Genomic DNA, 12,293 nt, shown 5'->3' with positions numbered 1-12,293 from the left:
TCAAATCAATAAGAAAAGGGCAGAAACCTAGTAGAAACTGGCAAAAATGTGGACAGGCACTCCCGGAAACAGTATATCCAATGACCAATAAACCTACAAAAAAGTAGCAAGTCTTAGTCACCAGAAAAATGCCAATTACATACACAATGAGACACCACGATACATGGAGCAGAATGGCTCAAATGAAAGACAGACGATACCAGTTGTTGAGCAGGATGTAGAGCAACTAGAACTCCCACAAATACTGCTGACGGGAGTGTAAGTTGGTCGAACCATGTTAGAAGACTTTTTGGTCGGATCTCCCAAAGCAGAGCATAAGCACACCACATGACTCAGCAGTTTTACTCCCAGGCACACCCATTCCAGAACGCACATGTGTATTCACCAAAGACACATACGTGCATATTCACAGCCCCAAACTGGAAGCTACCCAAATGTTCATCATTGGCTGAATGAGTAAATAAGGTGTGCTATAATCACAGCCAGTAAGTGCAATGAGAGTGAGAAAACCATAGCCACGCACAACAGCATGGATGTTTTTCACATCATGTCGAGTGATACACAAGAGTACACACCACATGGACACATTTACATAAAGCTTAAAAACGAGCAAAGCTAACACGTGCCCTTAAAAGTCAGGATAGCCATTTTTCTTGGCAAGGTTTTAACTGGAAGCAGGCATGAGGGAGCTCGAATGTTCTGCATTTCGATCTGGGTGCTGATTACACGGATGTGTTCAACTTGTGAAAAAGCCTCAAGCTGGACACGTAGGATTTGTGCGTGAAACTGACCACTTGTAATCTATGCATAGAATACAGTCTCACTGTATGATACTTTATAATTTTTCAGTTTATTTTTGATTATATTTGGAGAGGCAGATTTCATATGAGAGCTTCAAACCAACCATTATACATTAACCAAATTTTACACAAGCCATTTGAAAAAAGGTCTAAAAATGTGCTTAGTTACCGGTATTATATAACATTGATCAAGCACCAGGAGTGTGCTGAGAGCTTTACGGAACGAACATAGAAAAGACAAGTCCCTGCCTTCAAGGATACCCCTTCCTTCAGAGTCTCACACATAAAACTTCACCGTATATTTCACACCCATTTATTCATAAGGCATAAATAAGGAAACTTGTTGCATTTCTCATTGCTACTTAATAAATATCTAATACCCTCTTCCCCCATTATACCAACAATTACTAATACCTTTGCCTTTAAATACAAATTTCCGTAGTACGCTATACAGTGTATACTGATTTGGTATTCACACAATTGACCACAATATTCTTGCAGGTTGGTTATAATATGGAGCATGTTGAATTTCAACATTCACAAATTTTATACCACTTGGCAGAATCACATACTATTGGCAGAGCTTTTTTTGCTAAGGAAAATGAGGTGCCGTTGCTCTTATATTGATAAATTGTAAACAAAAACAGCACTGCCTTGATTCCAATAAGGGTATCAGAACTTATGGCACATTCAGAACTGTGAATTTCAGCACATCTATTAAGCTAGCCTTGCAGATATCAATCACATAGCAGCATGCCCTAAAATACTAACAATTTATGATCAACTAGTGATGGGCGATATAAGTGTGATTTGCTTTACTGTATTTGCAGTTTAAGGAAGAGGGCACTGTGTAAAATATCTGGAAACCGTGAGCTGGGAAACTTGTTTGCTTTTCTGCAAGGCTGTGTTCAAAGCAAATTCAGACTCAAAAAAGAGGATGAAATGATTCCGACTTTAATTATTGGCTAAAGAGATCTAATTTCGAAATAATCCCTTAATAACATCTGATTGTTCATTTTTTTAATGCAAGAGAGATGAAGTGAATTTTGATAGTGTAGTACTTTTAGGTTTAGGCACAAGAAATTATACTTCATGTGAAAATGCCAGAGAGGGTGATAGCAATGGCCCCCAGTATGGAAGCTAAGCCAGTCCCTGTGTCACCTGCAGGGAGCTCACAGCAGCAGGAGATGAGAGGCAAATTTTGGAGGGATGGGTGGATGCTTCCTTCCAAGCCAGACTCTGGTCTTGCCCCATTCTGAAAACAGAGGGATGGAGGAGCTAGCGTGAGTCTGGGGTCTGGGGAAAGAAGGTGTAACAAGCTTGGGATCAATGGAGAAAAAGGACCCATCTGTGAACTTCACCTTATCTAGATCCCAAGACCCCAGCATCCATCAGCTTCAAGCCATAACAAAGGTCTATGACTTGACACCAGACACAGCTCCCGGGCAAAGGATAACTTACCCTTTTCAGAGGAAACCACCTTGCCTTTGGACCATCACTGTGTGTTCTCCGAGGGGACTTACTGGGTCTGGATGTTTCCATTATGTGGAAATGATGCTGACTTGAATTTTAAAGCTACACTGGACTTAGAGCAAGACTAAATTTCTTTGACTACCTCCCCGGATATGAAAAGGGTAGAAGAAAATTCTACAGTCTCTTCACTTCTCTGCAGGGGGTGGGGCTTATAGTCCTACCCTCCCTAGGTGGCGAGGCACACGGCCCAGACAGGGCCCATCAGGGATAGATTCACCCAAGGGCAGTGGCAATAGTAGTTTGGTCCATCCACCATGATCCTTCCTGGCCAGTGAAGGAGTCCGATTGGGATTTGACAAATTTTTCTTATCCTGGGTAACTGCATCGCTACTTCTCTGCAAATCTTAGAGCAAGAGGTTGGAAACTACCCATCTCTGCTGCTCTCCTGGCTTAATCTGAGACGAAGGAGAGACTAGTGGGACCAGGATGTGTTATAGGGCCACACTGGTTGGGAGGAGAGCTGGGACGGCCACTCCCCAATCCCGAGGGTATTAATTGAGAAGCCCCTTTGGGGTGAGATAAACAACCTTATTTAATGTGCCCAACCCAAAACAGAGCACCAAAAGACTAAAATGCTAACAATAGACAGTAATATAGATATATATATATTTTTTCATTTTCAATTATAAATCCTCAGTTTTCCATACTAAGGCTTAAGTTTCAGTCACCTCGTTGAAAATCCGTACCTAAACAGAAGAATAGAAATAGATAACATGAAGACGTCTAAAAAATGCAGGTTCACCACAGATGAAAACCTCCATCCCTTTCTTGTTGACACCATGAAATGTTCTGACTACCCTTCGTGGTGAACAACAGAATTAGACACAGCAAGCGAAGCATTACTTGGAAGTTTTTAGAATGAACTAAATAGGATGAACTCCTATTGCTTTAAAATCTGAGATGCCTCCCAAACCTCTCTCTCGGGAATGTATTATATCATCCAGAGTGATTATTCCTACTACCAGCATTTATTTATATCCCACCTTGTTCTCAGAAGAATTAAGGTAGCTAGATTCTGACAATCATTTTACTTTAACCTGTAACAAGACATTTGAATCAATGCTGAAAAGGATTCTTTCTGTCCAGTGACATCAAAGCACCATTCAACAGGCAGAAACTGAGATCAAATTCAAATGAAATTACAATGGCTGCCTTACACTGGAGAAATCTTGCTCTCGAGTTATTTAACAGAGAAGACAATAGACCAAAATTAGGTATTTAGATCAACATGTACATAGATAGATAAACGGTTAAATAGATAATATTTTTTGCACTGCTGACAAGTATTCAAAACTCTGGAGTAGGTGTCGGAGTAGCTGAGAACACCTCAGTGCCTTTCTCATATTATGGGCAAGCTTTCAAAACCTTTTTTAAAGCCATTGGAAAGGGCTGATCGTAGTGGTGCACGGAAACCATGGTTTAGAGTTAGAATGCCAAAGTTTAGCCATTGTCTCTACTCTTCAAGGCACAAGGACAAGTTCCGAATTCTCCAGCTCCTGTGTGAGAAGCAGGGCACCTGGTACCGCCGGGAGCTCGAAGCTTAAGGAGCGGAGCGACACCCCAGAGCAAGACGGGAGACCCTTTGGGACGCCACGATCTTCTCATGTGATCGTACGTCGTTAGCAAGCAGCTCTCCCACACCTCGGGTGGGCAGGGGAAGGTCTCCGGACCTGAATCCCTTGGCCTGTGAAGCAGAGAGAGCACTCTTTGTGCCAGGCCCGATTTGGCCGTTCAGGCCTTCCTACCCTGGGCACAAGGGAAAAGGTGCAGAATGTTTCCATGATGATCCATCCACTGTGAAGAGTGTAATGATGACAGAAGGGCACGAATGACAAGTCGGTAGCCCTTGAGAAAAGTCAGCAGACAAGTAACACCCTTTCTGAATACATACCCTGTTACCTCGCCTGCAGCGGTCTAAGAACGTGAAGGAAAATAAAACCTGTCCTTTTTTTCTTCTCATCTTGCTGTCTCCCTTAGCTCCCTGACACGAGGCATGGATTAAATATCTCCTCTATAACACATTCCCTGCCATGAAATTTCATCCAAATGGAAAGAATCCAAACCAATTAATCTTCCTTTTTTTTTTTTTTTGCTTAGAATTCAATTGGTACCTACTGGTAGTCCATTACATTCTTTTGGTAGCAAAAGATATTGCACTTCTTCAAAGTCATCCTTGTGTCATTAAGTCAAAGCTAATAGGTGGGTAGCTCTCTATCTAGAATGCATGCTTTCTGAAGACCATCAGCAGCATTTGCAGGAAAGCCTCCACGATCGCATCTCCGTTTCAACAAACTGTGGCCACACCGCCGCGTGATTTTCAACTATAGAGGGAGACGTCGGTAGTCAGAAGCCATATGCAACAGCGCGTCGGGGGCTCATGATTTCATGGTGCAGATGGGGACGACAATGACAAGGATGACCGTGCACGCGGCTGCGGCGATCAGAGCAGCGATCTTGCAGACCTTGGCGCGTCTGAACTCGGCTTCTTTACGTTTCAGTAATGAGTCGTAGCCCGGAGTATAAATGTCTTCCATCCAATATTCTAAGTTGTTCGGGTTTAAAGATTCTTGTGTCTAAAAGTGAAGAGATGTTAGAAATACGGTGAATACTTGCAACAGGTTAAAGACGTTCTGATAATCATCACTCCTGAAGCATCTAAGAGTTGTCTGCAGCTGGAGGTGACCGAGGCTCCCCACATGGCCCACCAGCCCCTCCTGCCACGGACCTCCAAGGACTCGGGCTCCCACACACCACAGATCGCACCTGCCCCTCCCTGACTACAAAGGTCACAATGGTTTTGACACAGGAAAACCCACAGATCTTCTAGGAGCAAGAAAAACAGAGCCAAGACAAACGAGATTGTAAACTTCAAGGGCATACAACCAAGAACAGGCTGGCCCCACTGTAGGGGAGGCAGGGAAAGTCATTGAAAAATACTCTCCACTAACAGTCCCTGAGAGCAGAGCTGTTTGCAGTAAGGCTATCACATCACTCTGATTCAGTTCCCAGTTCCTCGGAAAAGCCTCTACTGAAAAGTCAAAGGCACCTCCCAGATAAGCCGTTCAAAAAAAAGAACAGAAAATATTTCCATTTCAAACATTTCTGTGCAGGTCAGGTCACTGCTCAAAGGCAGGGACCACAGACCCGTGGCCGACCATCCCCGTGCCAGGTGCCACGTCCCCATGGGAGAGCCCCCACTGGTATTTGCCTCCTGGTCTCCCTGAGATTAATGAACTGTCTGCAGAAGAAATATCCCACTTAACCTGTACTGCCCATGAACCCCATTCCCCGTGGATGGTTATAATCTATTTCCATAAAGAAAGGCCGTGTTCTCATTTTATGGCAAACATTTAATAATGTGTCACATGAAAGCAACAACACATTGCAACTCCAAGTGGGGTCACCTAAATCTCTGAAACACAAGCAAAACAGCTCTTCTGAAGATTTTCTTACATTGTTTAATGCACATAAAGGTGGACATGTTCCAAATCACTCACACACACACACAGGATTACAAAACAAATGCTTCCAAAACTAAAAAAAAAAAAAAACACCTCATTTATACCACGTTATTAGAGTGTCGATGATTCTAACCCACAGTCCTCATTCTCCACCTGTTCTTCTAGCCCCATCCTCTGTTCTTTCCCAGCTTGCTCTGCGCCCCCAGGAGACTGGCCCATGCGGATGCTTCCCAGGGGGGCTCAGCCCGTGGGGTATCAGTCCCCCGGCACCCTCCCTGCTGGGCCACAGTTCCCTCAGGCACCTGTTCTCAGAGCTGGGGGTCTTGGTGGGTTTCAGAAACAGCTCCCTTCCCTTGGCCTTCAGATCCAAGGGCAGCAACAGCCTCTCACTAGTGCTGGTCCCGGGGGTGCTTCCCGGACTCTAACCCCTGCCGACAACACCACTGCAAGCAGTCCCCTCCTCCCCGCTCTCCCAGCTCCCCGTGAGTACGCCATCTGCTTCCTGCTGGGACGCTGAACCCCACGTGCTGTGGCCTCTTCTGGGGGCTTCACTGCTCTCCTGCTGCTAAAGGCCTCCTAGCATGGGGGTCGCTGGACTCCAGCCCGTGTGCCCAGTCCAGCCCAGTGCCTGTCTTTGTGCAGCCTGCAAGTTAGAAACGGTCCTTACATTTTTTTAAAGGTTGAAAAAATAAAAGGAAAATAATAGTCAATGATATGTGAAAATTACATGAAATTGAAATCTCAGCATCCAAAAATAACGTTTTATCGAAGAGCCACAGCCCATCACTTACAAACTGCCCATGGCTGCTTGAGACAATTATCGGTCAAGCTGAGCAGTTGTGATGGAGACTGCAAAAGGCTCGCAAGGCCTAAAGTAGTTACTGTCTGGTCCTTTAGAGGAGAGTTTGCGAACCCCTGTTCTAGCATATTCTTTGCAACACTGGGATTATACAGAATGGGACGTAGGGATCGCTGCAACTCTCCCAGGTCTCCTTCCTTACTGAGGCATAATGTTTAAAGACTGTTGGTCAAATTTTTCATGTTATCTGGAGGGGTGGAAGAGGGTGCTGGCCACCTAAGGACTCTCATCGTGAGAAACAGGACACGCTCCACAATGGAAGAATCCTTGAAGCGCAGGATGCTCTGACCAGCCTTTGCAAGAAAGCACCTCTGCCGAGTCCCAAGAGCCACGGTCTTCCTGAGCCTCCCAGAGCAGTTCTGCTGCCGCCCGGCTCTGGCTGTTAGGATGAGCTTGGGCCACAGCTTCCTCCCCACCAGAGCTCTGCTCTCCACTGGCACCTGGGATCAGTCTGCCCCCCTGGACAGGACAGCTCTTCAGCAACTTAGTGGGCACTCTAGAAGGGAGAGGGGGAGACAGATGGGCCTATTTGGCTGGGATACAGGTCCAGAGGGGTGCGCTGGTTCGAGTGGAAGTCTGAAGGAGCAGCCCTCCCTGCTCTGGCACCTTGGGGACAGGCTCTGACCCGCGTGAAACAGCCACTTCCTCTCCCCAGTCTCCCCAGGCCGGCTGAGGAGGTAAACAGTGTGTAAACGGCACATGAGATTGCCTCGTTCCCTCCAGCTCAGATGCAAGGAAACTGGCTTCCTTTATAGGTATATACACTTCATGGGCTGGGATTCAGCCAGTGCCATAAACTATTTTTAATTAGTTTTTTCAATAACGGCAAGCTCTAATGACACCAAGGAGCAGAGAGGTGACCCGAGATTTCAAGGGACACAGGGAGCATCCTCAGTTGTTAATGACACCTGCTGAACATTGGAAGCGAAAACAGGGCTCGCACTTTTGCTGCAGCCTCACGTGGCCATCGATGGCAAATTTACATCTTGACGCCAAGGGACCCCAAGCAGACGGTCCAGATGCCGAAGCTGCCCTAAGGCAGTAGCTGGGGCGCTGCAAAGCAATGCAAACAAGGAGGGTGGTGCCCCTCTGTCTTCATCCAAGCCCCCGATGCCTGCTCCGCTTTGCTGCAGATGCCCTCGCCAGGCTATCGAACTCTCTGCTCCCTCCTATCTTTGTGCAGCTGGATACACTATCCTTTGCATTTTTAAGTGATGTTGCCTAAAGCTCTCTAATCCAAAGATCTGCTTTTTTTTTTTATAATTTAGTCTTTATACTTATAAACATTGGCACTTTAAAGTCTGTATCTGTATCAGACTCCTCCTCCCAAAGTCTAAAAAGATGTTTCTCAGTTTACCACTCATTCAGTTAATCTGACCCGGTCAAGGTCATCCCATGATGCCAGTGAAATACTGATTATTCCACTCATTGAGCCTTTCACACCTCTGGGCCCTCTCTAACATGCCTGCAACATGGATCGCAGTGTGATACCCACGGCAAAGACCCTGGGATCCACCTGCAGAAGCATCACAGCAGGATGATGGCCAGCAGGATGATGACAGGAGAGGAGGTGGCCTGAAGGAACAAGTGGCACACAGTGTGCACAGGGACATACATGCAGGAGGGGACATACGTGCAGGAGGTGACGAGGAGCGGGGTCCTTCCAGGGCGGTCCTGATACCAACAACAACCTGACTCTCAGGACCTGGCCAGAGCCGCCCCTTCCCATCACTGCTGTCACTGAGGGCCCGACATAAACAAACGTCATTGCAGTCATTTTTGTGACATGAAGCTCCACCATCCTCTCATCAACAGAAAAATGACACGGTGAAGAGGCAACAGAGGAGGAAGAACATGAGACTTATTGCCGGATGGTCCGATACAAATTTAGACTTGTTATTGAGCTTCTGGGGGCCTCGATATCCTCATTTGTAAACTTGAGATGCACATTGTAACTCCTGCCTGCAGGCCACTGTGCCCTGCAAGAGTCACCGCTGTAAAAATCACCGTGCAGAGTTGATTGATTTAAGCTTCCTTTCTTCAGCCCCTAAATGCCTTTTCAATGCTTACTTAGTGCCAGGAACTCTAAATACATTATTTTCATTTCTCACAATGACTCTCCAAGTTAGATACGATTATGGCCATTAACAGGTGAGGGAATCAAAGCTCAAGCAAGTGAGTGTGCCAAGCCACGCAGCAGAGGAACCCAGATTAGAACCCCGCACCTTGCAAAAACACATTTCTTCTCACCACTGCACTGGCCCTTGGACAGCCCTCCCTGCTTTACAGCAAGGCCATTTCAGGGGATACCAGCCCCCGCTGGCATCTCTCCAACTGTCCTTTGAGTGGTGTGGACAGTCTGGGACCTGTACGTGACTGGCAGCGTTGGGACGATGGCCTTGCTGCCCACAAAGCTAACCAGCTGGTGGAGACAGACTGCTTCCTGTGCTCCTGAGGTGATGCGGACACACAGAGAGATGCAGTGTGAACGGAACCGGTTTAACAGAAAACACGCCCTCCAGCCGCAAGCGATTCACAGGGCTTCCGAGGATGGCGCTTACCTGGGACTGCTCCGTATGGAAACTTAATCCATAGCTTGGCTCCCACAAATATGCTTATCCCACGTGCTACATGTGGAAGGAGAAATCAGCTTGTACTTCATTAAACAGTTGGGCACAGGTCTTGTGAGCATATATGAGAATCTGCACTTGTTACGGAGTCTTAAACGCATCGTTAGCAAATCAGACGGCCAACGTACATCAATCAGTCAAGCAGCCCCACTGCGAAAGGTTTACAGACCAGTAAGGAAAACAGCAATCCCCCTGTTTTAAAAAGATCTCTGTTCTGCAATTTATTCAAGTTCAGAATTCCACGGTGGGAACCCGGGAAGCTGAAGGGTGAGGGAGCAGGCATCTGCCAGGGCGTGGCTGGACTCCCCACCTTCCCCCACCGCCCGGGGCAGTGAGAGGCTCACCTGCAGGTCCAGAGCTGTCAGCTTGCCCTTGTCGCCTGCGTTGCGGGTGTACTCCTCGATGGTCCAGGAAGGCTGGCCCCGCTTCACCTCGGCCAGCTCCGTCAGCCGCATGTCTGTGTACAGAGGGTTGTTCTTCATGTGGGCCTCGAGGGAGGTGGGGTAGGGGTGAGGGCTGAACACCTGCTCGACCAGGAAGCCGTCTTTGGGCTGCTTGGGCAGTCGGTGCTGCGGGGGGATGTCGTACTGCCTGTCAGCCTGCAGAGGGGCACAGAGAAGTCCAGGAAAGAGGCACAGGTGCCATCGGAGGTCAGAGTGCAACTGCGCGGACGCCAGCTTTTTATCACTAGGCTCTGGAGAGTCCAGGCAGCCAAATGCAGCTCTTCACAAGTACACAGAAGGTATCTCCATGCTGGGGGAAATCCTCTAGGAAAAGCTCGTGATGTTACAGGTACTAGTGTGACCCAACGTTTCTGTGCCAGGGAGAGATTATTTTATAAATTCTCGCCCCCATGACTGCTAGTACTACCGCTCACCATTCAGGTAAGGAAATGGAGCCCAGACAGACTCAGTGATTTGCCCCAGGGTGCACAGCCGCTAGTGGGTAGGCCTGGAATGGAAGCCTGATCACCTGGCTTCAGAGACTCTTCCTTAACCACTGCAGATCACCGCCCACTCTCTTCTTTACCAGTTTGTGGCTGGTACTGAGGAGTGTGAGATAAAGAGCTGGCTGAAACCACTGATGCCATGTTACTGCTCGGGCTGGAAGAAGCCAAGACGCACAGTGCACATTGGGGGCCTCTAGTGATTTTCAGAGACATCTGCGTGGCCTTCAAGACGGGGGAACAGCCTGGACTACAGCGTGAGGTAGGCAGTTGCCCAGCACAGCTGACTTTCACTCATGTCCTCAGTCCTTGAGTTTCAAACCAGGGGCTCTGTTCTCCGTGACCCGTTATAACTGGGGTCTTCTATTTCAGGCCCTCGGAGCTCCACACAGATGTCACTTTTTCCAGGAAGCACTCCTTGACCCGCCAAGGCTGGGCCAGCACCTATCTGTGGGACCCCTCAGGACTGTGTACAGAGCCTGCAGCCAGCATTCTCCCACCGAACTGTAACTGCCTGTTTGTCTCCTCCACTGGACTGTGAGTTCCTCGAAGGCAGGGGACTGTCCTGACCATCTCTGAATCCCCCACGCCAGTGATGTCATACCACCAAATAGAAGACATTCCAGTGTTTGTTAAAGGGACGGATACCAATGCCGTGATGTCGTGCATATGAAATAGAAAGCAAAAAGTTGTGGATGTGGGCAACAGAAAGAGAAAAAGGACAGCGGAAAAAAAATGTGACAATGAATATATGTATGTTCATGTATAACTGAAAAATTGTGCTCTACACTGGAGTTTGACACAACATTGTAAAATGACTGTAACTCAATAAAAAAATGTTTAAAAAAAAAGAAAGAGAAAAAGGAAAAATTAGAACGTGAGCGGGGCTGAGCGTTGATAAGCAAGAGGAGAGTGAGTGGGGTGTCAGGAGAGGCGGGAGTCCCCCTGATGAGCTTTGTACGCGAGTGTGAGTGTGTGTCCCCGACCCGTGGACTGGGACTCAGCACGCACGCCCACCCACCAGCAACCCAGACCCATACCCGTCAGCTCTTGCCCAAACAGTGTCACATTTAGTGCTTCCAGACCACCAAGACTGCCGGTACTGATTCAGAGGAAGCAGTGTAAACTTGGCCAAACCCAAACAGGAAAGAGAGAGACTCCCTCTTACCTTCTAGCTCATCAAGCTCAAGTGTCTTCTAAGGGGATTCGCTGATTTTGTTTACTCTGCTCATCACCCCCACCCACCCCTCAGGGTGCCCTCCCTGCACGCACGCAGAGCCTGCACTGAGCTGGGGGCGCGGGAGGGGGGCAGGTGCCAATAATAACAACTCAACAGCGTAACTACAGTGACTCGAGGGCTGACTGTGTGTCCACCGCCGGCTCAGCGCTGACACACGGTATCTCATTTCAGCTTCTCCAGACTGCGAGGGTGTAACATCGTCATCCCCGCTGCAGATGCAGAAACTCGGGTCAGAGAGGTTAAGAGACTGGCCCGACGTGGCACAGCCGGGAAGTGGCGGAGCAAGGGTTCGAACGTGTTCTCGCTTCTGAGGTGGAAAGTCGCCTGCTGCCCATGCCTGCCTACCCGCTCCCACCCTCGAGGTGTCCGCGTCCTGACACAGCGGTCGCTATGTGTACCTGAGATATTTTTAAACGAAAAGCTTGTATCTGTTCTGAACAAAGAGGACTAAAGGCTGGAGATCAGAGGCCGGCGATAGTCCCTTGGGAAGCTTCAGAGGCTTATGAATTAAGAGGCCTTGAGGGGCGGAGGGCCGAGACCGGCACAGAGGAGGTGGACCAGACATCCCTGACGGAGGAGTCGCATGGAGAAGGCCTGACGGTGGGACGGGGCCTGGCCATTCTAGATGATCTGTCCGCGTTTGCTGCCTGAGTGAATGAGGGAGGCACTCTGGAAGGGAAACAGGGAGACTTGTCAAGGTGGTGCAGGGCCCAGTCTGGGTGAACGGGAGCCCTGCCCTTGGGGAGAAGTGTGTGAAATTCACCAGGCTCTAGCGGCCTGGCCGAGGAGTTGGGAACTTTTTGCCGAGCACAGGGGAGCCAAGG

The 12,293-nt window shown here is 48.3% G+C and overlaps 1 protein-coding gene across 4 annotated transcripts in view; it reads right to left on the bottom strand.

The window, feature by feature from the left end:
- Positions 1-831: 831 nt before the first annotated feature.
- Positions 832-12,293, bottom strand: part of MINAR1 (membrane integral NOTCH2 associated receptor 1) — a 32,041-nt gene continuing 20,579 nt past the window's right edge. For 2 of the 4 annotated variants that reach the window (XM_032468912.1, XM_006189621.3), the window contains 2 exons: positions 9,628-9,882; positions 832-4,906 (listed from right to left, as the gene is read on the bottom strand). In XM_032468912.1, the coding sequence (XP_032324803.1) occupies positions 4,709-4,906; positions 9,628-9,882 (453 nt within the window). In that variant the 3' untranslated portion in view covers positions 832-4,708. Of the gene's footprint in view, positions 4,907-9,214; positions 9,883-12,293 lie in introns of all 4 variants that reach the window. The other 2 variants (XR_004315551.1, XR_004315550.1) reach the window with 2 other exon arrangements.

The sequence above is a fragment of the Camelus ferus genome, chromosome 27, assembly GCF_009834535.1.
Source record: "Camelus ferus isolate YT-003-E chromosome 27, BCGSAC_Cfer_1.0, whole genome shotgun sequence".
Taxonomy (NCBI): domain Eukaryota; kingdom Metazoa; phylum Chordata; class Mammalia; order Artiodactyla; family Camelidae; genus Camelus; species Camelus ferus.
Note: the sequence above shows the minus strand (reverse complement) of the source record. Positions and strands in the feature narration are given on the sequence as shown.